The sequence below is a fragment of the Rhagoletis zephyria genome, unplaced genomic scaffold, assembly GCF_001687245.7.
Source record: "Rhagoletis zephyria isolate East Lansing unplaced genomic scaffold, Rhagoletis_zephyria_1.1 Rzeph_scaffold_03993, whole genome shotgun sequence".
Classification (NCBI taxonomy): Eukaryota; Metazoa; Arthropoda; class Insecta; order Diptera; family Tephritidae; genus Rhagoletis; species Rhagoletis zephyria.
Window position 1 is genome coordinate 27,367 of NW_016161076.1, and position 14,544 is coordinate 41,910.

A 14,544-nucleotide genomic window follows, 5' to 3' on the forward strand; every position below is an offset into this window, starting at 1 on the left:
ATAATGTATTATTTTTCTGAGTAGGGTTGCCACCTATTAAAAAGTTAAAGATTTTCGCCGTTCGTTAGGTTACAAAATGAAATATCAAATGAAAAGGCATGGCCTTCGAATGTATAAAAACTTTCTTTTTTGAGTAGGGTCGCCACCTATTTAAAAATTATTATCTTCTATACATAGTATAAAGGAAAGTCGAGCTATTTTGACCACGCTAATCTGAAAAAGGACTGAGCATGTTTAGGCGAAATTTTTTAAGTTTAATTTATATCGATAGGAATATTATATTAAGTACTCTAAATTCCTGTAGGGTTACCATCGGTCTTTAAAATTATGAAATCTGCACTGTTCGTTGGATTACAAGAAACGAGGTGTCAAATCAAAGGACTCGGCATTGTTCAATAATGTATTATTTTTTGAGTAGGGTTGCCATCTATTTAAAAATTACTATGTTATCCGAACAGGGTATGAAGCAAAGTCGAGTGGTTAGCAATGCATGTTACTATTCCGCATAGCTCTGTTCAATCCAACATCGAAAAATAATAAACAAAAACGTTTTTTTTCTAAAAACGGTCTAACAATTTATTTTTGGGTTTTTGTAGTTGTTTGACTATGGTGCTTAAAAAGTCGAAAATTTGTATTTAAACTTCTTTTGCAACATATGCAATGACTGAGAGGTGACTTACTACTTATTTACCCAACTAGCCCCAAAATTATCTTGGAGTAGTCCTGAAGCGGTACATAAACAAGTAATTTTTAGCAAAAAAAAAACCGACTTCAACTCTCATATAAAAAAAAATATATATATATATATCTCATGATCCGCTGATCGAATCTTAACCAGATTAGTATGGGACCACCTCTGAGACACTACCTATTATCGAAATCGGTTGACGTGGTCCAAAGTTATGCGGCAACATACAAAAAAAAAAAAAAATATTCCGACGAACTGATAACCTCCTCCTTTTTTGGAAGTCGGTTAGAAAGGGTGAAAATGTCCCAGAAATATCTCGGACACTTCTTGAAACGGTCCTAAAATGTTATTTTACTAGTCCTAAAGCATCCCGAGCGAGTCCCGAAATATTCCCTAAAAAGTCCTGAGCAGGTCCTGAAATGGTCAACAACTAGTCCCAAAATGGTTCTCAAATAGTTCGGAAATTGTTTTAACAGGTACCAAAATTTTTCCGAACAAGTCCGAAAATGATCCCGAACAAGTACCTAAATAGTTCCGAAATAGTCTTGAAAAGATCCCGAAACTATCCCGAAATAGTCCTGCACTATTCCAGAAATTGTATAAGTTTTCTGCTGGGCTAAGGCAAAATTTTACTCATACCGATTGCTGATATGTTTACACATCAAACATCTAGTTAGGTAAGTCTAGCTTCTGCATTTAATGACTATTCCAGAATTTTGTGTTCTTTTTCACGATTTTATTGCGTCTCAGTGGATATATTTTATTTTTGTAGATTACTTTTAATGTATTTAGCATATCAAAGATCCTTTGGCATACGCCCACAAAACTGTCAACGTACAAACGCCTTAGAACACACCAATATTGCCAAAGTTTTTCAATAGCAAGCTTCTATTTTTTTATGCATGCAAAGATTTGAGAAGCATAACCAGAACTAAGCAACTGTTACCTGCTGTATCAGCAGCACTTCCCTGTAGNAATTGTATAAGTTTTCTGCTGGGCTAAGGCAAAATTTTACTCATACCGATTGCTGATATGTTTACACATCAAACATCTAGTTAGGTAAGTCTAGCTTCTGCATTTAATGACTATTCCAGAATTTTGCGTTCTTTTTCACGATTTTATTGCGTCTCAGCGGATATATTTTATTTATGTAGATTACTTTTAATGTATTTAGCATATCAAAGATCCTTTGGCATACGCCCACAAAACTGTCAACGTACAAACGCCTTAGAACACACCAATATTGCCAAAGTTTTTCAATAGCAAGCTTCTATTTTTTTATGCATGCAAAGATTTGAGAAGCATAACCAAAACTAAGCAACTGTTACCTGCTGTATCAGCAGCACTTCCCTGTAGAAAAAAATTATCAATTGATTAAGTTAATTGAGTTAGCCTTTTTGCGGAATTTCGATAAATAACTACAAGTTTCTATTAAATATTCTCATACAAATATTACTTTCAATATATTTTTTTTCTGCACTTCGTAGATTCTTTTACGTATTCGAGACAAATAAAGGGTCGAAATTTTATATTATCATTTTGATGTTATGTCTGATCGAATTCAAATATGGGACAAAAGAACATGTAAATAAATAAGCAAATATATAATGTTAAATAAGTTAATTAATAAAACTGTTAAACATTTAAAACAATTTTTTTATTAAAAGTTTATGTCCAAAAGTAGTTAGCTACAAGTTAGTTGACATCTAATGCACTAGTCGACTGCTATTTAATTAGTTAATAGTGAGCTACAAACTAGCCCCGTTACCTGCAGGGTTAGCACTCGCCTTGCACTCTCCGAACTTACAATAGCTCTGAGCAAACGCAATTTCCAGTTGTCAGCGACTACATATCTATGGTTGTCGCTGCTGTCTGAAGCATTAAAATGTAAAAGCACACACGCATTTACGATGTACATACGTACATATGTACGCTTGCATGTGGACAAGTAAATGTAGATGCATCTTCACGAAGATCAAAGCACAATTGCAGCTAACTTCTAAATTGCTTTCTGCGGTTACAAGCGACAACCGCGACACTATACAGCGCATATACGCTCCCAGCTTGGAGCTTAGTTAATGCTTAATGCTAATCTACTTACGCATATCTATGTGCTCCTAAGCGCGCACACACACACACACTTACATCAATTCTTAGCTCCTTTATTGTCAAATGCAAATGGTTGCCACAGCTGCCGTGAATACCAACAGTTCAATTGAATGGCTGTTATCTGCTGCAGCCACACCCGCAACGTACATACATAAATCTGAATTACAACTATGTACATATATGTGATATATGTATTGAATTTTACAAGTGAATTGGTTACGCACATCCCTGCAAAAATCGCGACTACTCCATGCACGCATATCAAGAGTACTCCCTGGGGGTCAAATAGTACTTCAAAATTAACCGAAATGCATATGTAGTAAAATGTGGTCCGTTTAACATTGCGATATCCTAGGGCAGGACCATATACACCAGCTGTGCATTACATCAGAGTAGCAAAAAGCTACATGTAAATATACCTAATTCCTATGTACAAACGTATACCCTTATTATTGCCAACACTATAAAAAAATGTTTGTTTGAGTTTGCGCATTTTAAGATGTGGCATAGAACAAATTTCAAATTTGTTTTTTGAGTTCTAAACATTTATTGTTCACAATTTTACAGTTTACAAATAAAATGTTTAAAATTTCCTCTAAAAAATGTTTGTGTAAATTTACGCATATAAAGAGAGGTAACCAGTTTCCTCTTCTAGTGTGTGCCAAATTAAACATTGCCTATTTACTTTTACATACCAAATTTGTCACGTAGAGAAACGCTACACACAAAGTGTTTAAAGTTGAGTAAATATGAGCACTTAGCATTAGCGCACACAAGGGGTGGCTTTTGCTAACTTCGAATTCGTTTCACCAAATTCAGCTACATGATAAAAATAAAAGTTCAGTTAAATTTTCGGTATTCGGAGTATTAAAAAAATGAGCAACCAGAAATCGACGAAAATGAACAAAAAAAGTGTAAGAGTGTAAAAATTTCATGGAACTATTTAATTTATTCGTGCCAAAATTTTTTTGTAAAACTTTGTATTACTTTTCAAAGTTGAGTGCATCTTGTGTTTATAGAACTTCCCATTAAACAAGTAATTTTTTAGCAAAAGCAAAACATTGCTGGAAAACCTTAAAATGTTTGGATGGAACCACATCGCAATAAACAGATGAAGTAATAAAACGGCTTTCTTGCTCTAATTTCTGACATTCGGCTGCCTTTTAGTCAATTTTTATAGGTAAATTTTCAAATAAAGCAGTGGCACCTGGTAAATTCCACTATGGGTGGGATGCATGCAATAACACCATACACAATAATTCCCATTACTTGGACATTAAAAAGCAGTTTCAGAAGTGAACTAGTGTTATTTTATCATTTTTCCTTTTTCTAAAAGGCTATAATGCCACCAGTAAATAATTGCGAAAGGAGGGGAGGGGCCGGGGACGCGAGCGCGACGTCGAACGCGGCGCGGGGTTGCGCGAGGTGGCGCAGGGCCGCGCAGGGCGGCGCGCAAACGCGGATCGCCGCGACGCCGGGCACTTTCAAAATTGTATACTTACAAATCCGTCCATTTAACTTGTTCATGTACTACTTTTTGTCAAATACATGTGCATGATTTTGCTTTTTTACTCAAATGGTTAAGTATAAAACTTGGTCTTATTGCTCAACGAGAAATGAAATAAATCAAATTTGTGTTATTTCACATTCAATTGGGAAATAACACAAATTTGCGTTATTGCCGTTTGTGTTATTTCAGCCTCCCCCCGTACGTATGTTGTGTCTGTTTGACATACCAACATATAAAAAGACCTGTTGATAGAGAGAGAGAGAAGCACGCGTAATCGTTGCACGTACACGGTGGTGAGTTTTCATTTACATGGCGCTCTCATAAGTTTAATCGTGTCAACCACACTAACGTGCGTTAAAGCGCATTTAAGGAGAAATCAGCTGACACGGAAAAATCTAAATTCCGCAGATTTCTGCGCTACGGGCTACAACTACAGAAAAATTCTGCGGTGTTGATTTTTCATTTACATGGCGCTTTGGTAAGACAGATCGTGTCAGCTGTCTCGGGTTTACGTACCGGTAGGTTTACGTTCTTGACTAATTTCAGCTTAAGTCAACGACGTAGCGTAAACGTAGGGTAACGTACTTAGCAGCATATGAAATTTACTGTTGATTGAGAGAGGGAGAAGCAACGGCAACGTCACCGCCATGCGGGGTGAGTTTTCGTTAACACGCGAATCCCATAAGGTAAATCGTGTCTACGTCAACCTACGTCTACGCTATGTCGTTTAAGCTTTTAACGTGTCAGCTGACACGATCAAACTTATGAGAGCGCAAAAGTTGGCCAGTGTGGAAAATCCGGTCTCGTGGCTTTTTCGACATAAAGACATGAGTAAAAACTTGGTTAAAATTAACCGCAAATGTATTTTTGAATAAGCTATCGATTACAATTGGTTTGAAATCGCTTCACTTTACTTCATTTCTTTTTTTTTAAGCTGCTTGTTGTTTTTGCTGTTGTCGGCGCCCAATTTTGCGAGATCAGAATAACAGACCTGCGCATTGCGCAACCTCTTATATATAAACCTTGAGTTGGTACGCTACTCCATTACAGTCAGCGTTGCCGTTTTGATACAATTGTATTATTTTTTATATATTTTTTTTTAATTGTGTGATTTCATATTTTGATACTTTTTTGTTCACAAATGCTCCATTTGATACTTTGAACAGGCAGAAATGAATGTTTGAAAATTATGAATAATATTACTAAATATAATAGCAATATAAAATATAATAAAGCATTTTTTTCTTGTAATTTAAAATCTTAAAATTTTATATGTATTTATAAGTTTGATTTGGTAACTCTTATAGGGCAAATAAAACCCATAATTTCTTTGCACACGCCGCTGTTATACGGCCCCAAAACCACAATAAAACATTGCGCAACATCGCAATTGCACAATAAATAGGTTTTGGTTTTGGTTAGGAAAAGAGCTTCTATCTTCCAGTTTTTCATATTCCCAAATAACGAAGAGCATCGGAGAAAGTCGAAATATCGAGCCCTAACTCCTAAAATAATGCATATATAAGTATATTTTTTAATTTACTTTTTCATGGAAGTGCTCTAAGAGCATTTATGCACTAAAATTAAATTTTGAAAACAGTTCGCTTACTTTATTTTCGCGTCTGGGGCTCGATATACATTGCGGTTGTTTGTTGAGTTCCCTGAACCGCCCCTGTTATGATATGGCACTTCTTTCTCTGTTGTAGTTTACAAATATACATGTATACTCCTACAATCACAAAAATTCTCATAGGCTGGCGAATTGAAAACTCATTGCAAGCATATTGTACTAGCAATAATACATAGAAATATTATATATATGGCTGAAGCTATCAAAATATACAACGCACATTCATATTTCTTGCTCAAATGTATTTATTTGAGCAACGTTTCTCCAAAATAGTGTTTGCGCAATTTTATTGTGTAGTAATTTTCACAATATTGACTTGTACATGTCTCGGGTTGCGCAATGATTTTATGTGGTTTAGGGGGCCCTTTAAGTTTGTTTATCGTTATGCAAATAAGCATACAGATTCTCTGTTTTTGTTAAAGCAAGTAATATATAATTTTTTTTATAACTATCGATTTCATCATAAAATTGTATTTATTACTTGTTTTTCGAATAGGAATTTAAAAAATAACAGCTGTGTTTGCCATTGAAACTTTTTGATACTTTTTCTGCTTGGCAACTGATACTTTTTTGCTCAAGCTCGCGGTAACGCTGATTACAATGTAACATTTGATGAGTACTTCAAAATGGAATAAGTGGACCGCATAGTCCAAAGTATGTGCATACAGTAGTAGTATAGATATTTACATATGTATATTAGGGCTGTTGCATGCATCATTACTTACCTTTCGCTTTGAGCGTGCCATCCGTTGATCGCGTGAGTTCTCTGCCTCGCCAGGCGGTCGTTTGCCCCAAACGGCGCAGGCGATGCGTGTGTAGGTGAAGACGAGCACGGTCAAAGGGACGAGGAACTGCAGTGTTAGCAGCGCCAAAGTGTAGTAGTAGTTTTGTTCATTGGACGGCCACTCCTCGCGACAAATGTATCTGAAACACGCATAAAAATGAGAGCGAAGTGAACAATAAAGTGTTTGTAATTAAATTATTCAAACAAAAATGTACTTGTCTTACGACAATGAGCTACCCCACAGGCGATGGCCTGAAAAAATCAGGTAAAATTATGAAAATATTTGTGCATTTCGCTGATTGAAAAAGTTGTCATTATGATGGAAAAAAACTCTAATGTCTCAAAGTTTTTAAGTTAATTAATGCTATTAGTTGACTATGCATACATAGTAATAACATTAAGATCGTAGATGCAAACCGTGTAATTCGTGCACCGTGCAAGCGCTTTGCAAAACTTATGTATTTTTTAGTTCGCTAGTTACGATTCGGACTATTTAGATTAAGGAGCTCACTTAAGTCAGTAACGTCGCAACTGGAAAAGTGAATACACAGATTTATTGGAAAATATCCACCTAAATAATACAAATAAAAATATATTTTTTCATTAAATTCTATTCAACAATTTTATTGAGCTTGAGGCCCTTTTATATGTACAATTTTGTGGAAAATCAACAATAAGTTACATACACATATGTAGGTAGAAATTTGGTGGTTCGGATCAATAAAAGAAAATTAAATTAAAAAAAGAAAATTAAATTAAATTGAAATAAAGAAAAGAATAAAAAAAGATTTTGATTAATTTAAATTGAAAAAAAAGGTTTTTAAAACAATAAAACTCAAAACAAAATTAGAAAAAAATTCAATACAAAAGAGAAAATTGTACGTAAAATAGTTAATAAAATCAAAAAAATATATATATTTTTATTTTTGAAACAAAATATAAAAATTATAAAAAAACCTATTTAATAAAGATAAAATTAAGATTCTTAAAAAATTTAACGAAATAAAACAAATATATTTTTTTTCTTAAAACAATAAAATATAAAAATTAGAAGTAAGTGGAATTAAAACCATTAAGAACAAATTAAATTTATAGAGAGAAGAAACAAACCAAATAAATTTCATAAAATTAAATGTAATTTTAAAAAATATTTTTCTGTTTTAAATGAAATCTAAAAATTAAACTTAAAAAATAACATTTAATCAAAAAACAAAACATAACTAAAACAAGCTCCTAAAACAAGCTCCAAAAAAATTAAATAAGAAAAAATATACTTCTTATTAAAACAATAGATAAACTCTAAATATTAAAAGAAAATTAAATTAAGAAGGAAGAAATTTATGAAATATTTTTCTAAAAATTAAATAAAATTATAGAAGAAAAAATTTTACTTTAATTCTAAACTCAGATCTCTCGAACGCACCCCCGTGCTTTGTTCACACGGCCATTGCGGCTGTTGAAGCGATGCGAGCTAAATAATATACAAGTGCTTCTCTCAAAATAGCTTTTAACCACGACTGATAAATGACGGAGCTTTTATTTAAGACTTTTGTGCCAGAATAACAATAGTCTTTCGAACTATGTTGGCATCTGTCTTTCATTTGTCTTACGAAGGCGCTTTAACTATTTTAGCCAGAATTACCTTGTAAGCCATTCATCCATTCAACGCTCAGGCCACAAAACAACTGACGGCATCGGATCATTCAGTGGAAATGGTTCATTGTAACAGAGGATTTTCAGGCGCATAATTTCCCGTAGAGGGGATGTCATTTGACCACTGAGATCATCCGACTTGGCACCATTGGACTTTTTTATAAGGCTATTCTAAAAGATCAACGGTAATTTTTAGCGATTTAAAACTTACGCTTTATTCTACTAGAATTCAATGAAACTTGGATTTACACGGGTTCTGCTAAAGAAAGAACTATATATAAAAAAATATAAAAAAACAAGCAAAATTCAATTACAAAAAAAAAAAAATTATGTGTTAAAACGTGTCAAAATATAATGCAGCTATAATTTTTTCGACCACTCTGTGTCAACAAGTGGCCGAACATATCTTAAAAATACAATGCTTGAAGGCAGACCTGAAAGCTTTCGACTCACGCATAGACAGAGTGAAGTCCCCCACTAAATGCCGTTGTTTTTTGAACAAGAACATACATATGTATTTACATATAATTCAACTCATATGTATGGCTGCCGGGTACAATGGAAAATTGATGGTAATTGCAAAGCTGACAAGCTGACAGCGCAAGGTACGATCGGGTGATTTTGGGTAAAACCTCCCGGGAAAGGACACGGTAGATATAGCGATAGCCACTTTCAAGCAGTTTTTTATAGATCATAGCCAAACAAGCAAATTCTGTGCACATTCGAGTTGAAACTCGAGCACCCGAACCCAATCAAATATTTATGAAAAGCAATCGAATGCTATGACGTCTTGAGCTCAGTCGCTTACGAGCAATAATTCTGCTCATTTAAAGAGTTTGATGCAAAACGGTTTTTGTTAGATGCTCGAATATACATGAAAATGATGTACCCGTTGCAGATGTCTGGTACATATATACATATTTATGAACATACACATATTACTACAATCTAATTTGAGTGCAGAATATCATGAATACTTATGCACTCATAACATTTTAACAGGATGCCAAATGCACTCAGAATTCCTTTGTCACATGCACGAATTTATGTAACAGTACAAGGAAAACGTTAGTCAAAGTTGATGGCAAGAAAATAGCATTTTGTGGTTTTGTGTAGTGAACAGCTACCAAAGCAATGCATGTGCTATACAAAGAAAGATACTCTATCTACACTCACATAGATTCTCTTTTCAAATAAAAGAGTTAGCCGCATTATTCTACACAGCTACATACACACTAGCGCGGCGTTTTACTATTTGTTATCATGAAACATTTTGTTTAGAAAAATTAAATTTCCTATCTCCATTCCACAATGTTGCATTTATGTGATGGTCAGCCGTTTCGTCTCCAGTTTGTATCCATCATTTTTATTACTTTCAGCTTCCTTTTTAAGTATTCTCTTCTAGCGCATAGCGATAACATGCTTTATGCTATATCTTTAACTCTTTTACTAGATCTTCTGGCGGCCCCTTGCTACCTGACTGTTTGACAAATGATAATTTACTCGATGTAATTAAAATCGTAAATGTGGTTTTTCGCTAGGTATTTAATATTTATTTTCTGCTGCCGCATGATTTCTTGTTTGCTTTTGATTTATTCTGCAACTGTGTATGGGACTACTATAATGAAAATGATTTCGCGTTATACTGAGGACTAATTGTTGTCTCAGAGGTGCAGTTTTCATAAAATGAAAATAAGTAGGTATTTATGGCTATCTTAAACTTTACATCAATTACCTGATTAAAAGCATCTGATATTTACGCTATAGGTAAACTATGCATTATTCAAGAAGGTTCTGCAATTGACTTCCGAGTGAATTTCAACCAAAATCATTTTGAACTCATATTGAAAGGGGTTGAAGTTCACTCGGAAGTGATTTGCAAATCCTGCCTGATTGTTTCTAGTCCCACATATATGTAGGTGTAACTCTCCGGATGGTATGATAATTTGGGCCTGAATACATATATACATATGCATGTTACCGTTCAAAAGAGAATGTATAAACCGAAATACGGTTAAATCATTCTTGAAGGGGTTATGAAGGGACTGTGAATGAGTCACCTTTGATAATTTGGTCACAAATCGGTCTGCTGGCTGGAAAGACGAAGCTCTTATTATTTTCGAGGATATGTAAAGTGCCTCACACCCAGGTTCCCTTGTGCTCCCTGATGTGGTCAAGTTCTTGGCCATGATCCTGGAGAACAAGAAATATTGAGGAGCGAGTAACTAAGGCATCAGTGGTTCTTTACTGATATAAAAACCCCATGAGGAAGATATGAATCTTTGTCTGGTGGAATCTACTACATAGAAGAGTCGTGCACTTGTTAGTAAGATAGAGCGCATGCAAAGGGCAGCCATCGTTGAAATCAGGCGAGCGCTTCGGAACATACCTAATCTTGCGCTTAACACTAAGCTCAGTATCGCACTTGCAGATGTTACGGGCAATGTTGCCGCAGTTTGTTTCGCCATTAGGCTAAACCGTTCTGGCTTCTTATTTAACCCGTCGTAAGAGTACTCTACGATTCTTCAAAGCTTCAATTTATGTATTACCGGAAGAAATGTATTGAAGCGTTGCGAGGCTGGCCCGAACGGATCCTTCTCTGCGCGCATCCCTCCATGACGCGAATGGAAGAATGGCAGCCTCTGGAGAGAGGTCCAACTATAATCTTCACGGATAGATCGCAGTTGTATGGCTGAGTTGAGAGAGGTGTTGGCTTAGCTGCAAGTTGCAGCGATGCAAAGCCATCAGCCTCTTTTATTTCTGAACTATTTATAACTGACGGGAAAGTCCAAAGTGCGCAACCACATTCAAATGCAAAAATTGAAGATAAAGACGAAAATGAAAACAATGCGAATACATACAAAACAAAAAGGGTAAGAAGATTTATTGAAATTTTTCGGTAAGATTCGAAATGTACCCATTCATCAGTAAGTTAGTTATCGAAAATTATCAAGTTTTTTATTACCGACGTTTATAGTTATCGAAATTTATCGGATCATCCACATATATTAATTTATCGGAATGTACCGGGTTATTGAAATAGCACAATTTATTTAGGTATCGAAATTTATAGAGACGCAGAAATGTAATTGTTGAAATGTACAGATACTTATCGAGTTATACAAATTTTTCGGATTATCGAAATTTATGTAGTCAACGAAATTGTATGTCATATATTTATTGAATAATCGATATGTATCGAGTGATTGAAATATATAGAGCTATCGAAATTTATCGAGTTAACGCAATTTATCAAGTTGTCGTGATGTATCTGGTACCTAGAAATTATGGAGTTGCCGATTTTTAATAATTTATTAAAATTTGTTGGTAGTTATAGAAAATTTTACTTTATGGAATCGAAGTTTTTGGAATTTTTCATAATATAATATATTATACATATGTACATATGTACAAGAATTTTTCGAGTCATCACAATTTATCGATTTCGATCGATATACGTTCGAATATTCGCGTATACGGATAAAATCCGGATATCCGGTTAATAAAACCTCAAGACGCACGACACAAATCGGAAAAGAAGTTCGGCCAAAGACTAGCNTTATCGATTTCGATCGATATACGTTCGAATATTCGCGTATACGGATAAAATCCGGATATCCGGTTAATAAAACCTCAAGGCGCACGCCACAAATCGGAGAAGATGTTCGGCCAAAAACTAGCATATGATATGTGTAAGCGCCAATCTATTATTATTATTATTCACATACATTAAGTACTTTGGGAAAAATATATCTATACAGTTTTAGGGTTTGGGGAACAGTATAATACTGCGAAGCACAGTAAACAGAGGCCGCACCGCAGTCGACGTCGCCCAGGCCTACCTATGACTAATGCTCGTTTACGAAAAGTTACTCATACGCCCAGGCTAACTAAGGATATGTCTTCTATGTTCTAACAATGAAACACGAATTAGGTATACTATATAAACAGTTTTAAATCTGTATTTGATATCTATACATATTTGTACAATCACACATATGAGTATAATGGAATCTGTCTTTTAAATAAATGAATATTTAAAACTAAATTTCCTTCATTCAGTCATTGAAATGAGGGTTTAAAATAAAGTTAGATATAACCTCATTAGTCAGTTTGAGGCTATCAAAAATTGCATGGAGCAGAATTCCGACTTTTCCTTGCATATATGCCATGTGCAAATAGAGAACTGCAGCTTTATAACTGAGAGGTTCACACTCAATCAGCTGACGCTAATTGGAAGTAAAGTCTTCTCGTTTTCCCATCGCAATGGTGGCCTTCCTCTTCCTCTGCTACCACCTGCGGTATGTGCGTTGAACGTTTTCAAGACCAAAGCTCTTCTGTAGCCTAAAATGATAATCATTTAAATTTTTACCGTGGTCATCATCAAAAGAATAGAGTTTTATTCAAGTCTTCATTTTACTTTCATTGGAACCTTGTTTTGAATTTCAAGTTTATAGTATTTTGCATATTTCTTTTGAGACCTTTAAAATTGACTACAGTTGAAAGTACTTGCAAAAGTGTAGTGTAGCAATAAGCAGTAAGTATTTTAACTCTCTAGTCGAGGCGTTGTCATGTTGCAAATCCGTTGCATGTCGCATCTCCGCTGAATGTGCACTTAATCAAGCCATCATTTAGGCCGTGTTACACTTGAAAAGCGGTGGCACTGGTGTTAATATATATTCGAGTAGCACTCAACTGATACAACGACTGCGCGACAGGAACTTGCAATCATAAACGAGACCGCAATGCTGCGTAAAATGAAACTGAGAATTTCGCTGCTAAGTGGCTGAGTGAGCGTACGAGTTTGCAGCCATTTATGTAAATGCGTTCTAAGTCCATCACATAGTATTTTCCATATTTCACTGCTATGTCCTACACCACAGCAGTTTGTGTTGGCTTGAGCAAAACCAACAAACAAATCGAGTATCTACATACATATATATACCGCACTACTTTTATGAGCAGACTTTGTGCTCATATTTCAACTTGTTTTTTAATCTTTTACTTGCACATTTCTTTCTCTATCCGCTTGGTTGCTTTGCTTGGTTACCACCTCAGAATCGTCGTGTTGCCGCGAGCCAACATAATTGAAAATGCCATATTTTGCAAATCTCTGCAACCAACCAGTATTCAGTGAATACTATTCACGGCAACCATAGACTGTGTTGACAGCTTGAGTACTTAGAAATGTGCGCTATAGAATGCTTCCTTGTATTTACAGTTCCCCACAAATATGTCAACTTATACAGGCACCCAAGAGAAAATAAATGGGTCAAAGCGTTTTGAAAAATGTTACAAGGCAAACCCCATTCCAGCAGCATAGCTCATAAAATGCTCCAGTGAATGCATATAACTACATACATACATTCATAAGCTTTTGTCTAAATACGCTTGTGTAAAGCAAAGTTGCCAACTTTGTCGTGTATAAATTTTCATACATTTAATTTGAAAAATGATCTCTCGGAGGCATTCGACCTCTCCTGTGTTTAAATATGCATATTTCCCGAGGAACGTTTATACATAAATACATACATACCCTGCTGATAAAAGTGTAAAATATAAATGATTTTCACTCACCGCTGACACTCGACAAACCAGCGCTCCGGCTGTGTCAACTTGGATACGATGAGTATGGGCACCGCCGTGGCCAAGGCAATGAACCAAACTCCAGCTATGATGAACTTTGCAAGCCTATGGGAGAGGGAAATAATGCGTACGATGAATAAAAAGCTTTCATGTTATGGATATTTCAAACACTTAATCTACTGCAAAAAAAAAGATTTCGTCTCGAGTGAAAGAATACATTCAGCTAAAATATGCGTTGCAGCTTGATATGAATTGGCTTTATGTGTTATTGTGTTATTATGAATATAAATTAAGTACATTTGTGAAGTCGTTTCCGTCAGTAATGTTTTCGTGTCCATTTTAAATACTTATTTATGTGCGTCGTGATGTACCGCAGTAAATCATATACATATTTTTGTAAGTGTTTACACATTAGTTTTATGTTTGTTTAGAGAAATAACAAAAAAAAACAGGGTTTCTACTAAAGAAATTTTGCTTTTACGCAGTGCCTTTTTATAGTCGATGAGACGAATTTCACTGGGTCGAATACTAAATTTTTATTCCAATTCAGTGGATGATATTGACATTGTCTGCATGAAACCCTG

The 14,544-nt window shown here is 35.0% G+C and overlaps 1 protein-coding gene across 2 annotated transcripts in view; it reads right to left on the bottom strand.

Annotated features, from left to right (window-relative positions):
* Positions 1-14,544, bottom strand: part of LOC108370078 (neuropeptide Y receptor-like) — a 31,226-nt gene that overhangs the window by 15,329 nt on the left and 1,353 nt on the right. For both annotated transcript variants that reach the window (XM_017625326.1, XM_017625325.1), the window contains exons 2-3: positions 13,952-14,065; positions 6,663-6,861 (exon numbers count right to left, since the gene is read on the bottom strand). In XM_017625326.1, coding sequence (XP_017480815.1) covers positions 6,663-6,861; positions 13,952-14,065 — 313 coding nt within the window. The remainder of the gene's footprint in view (positions 1-6,662; positions 6,862-13,951; positions 14,066-14,544) is intronic.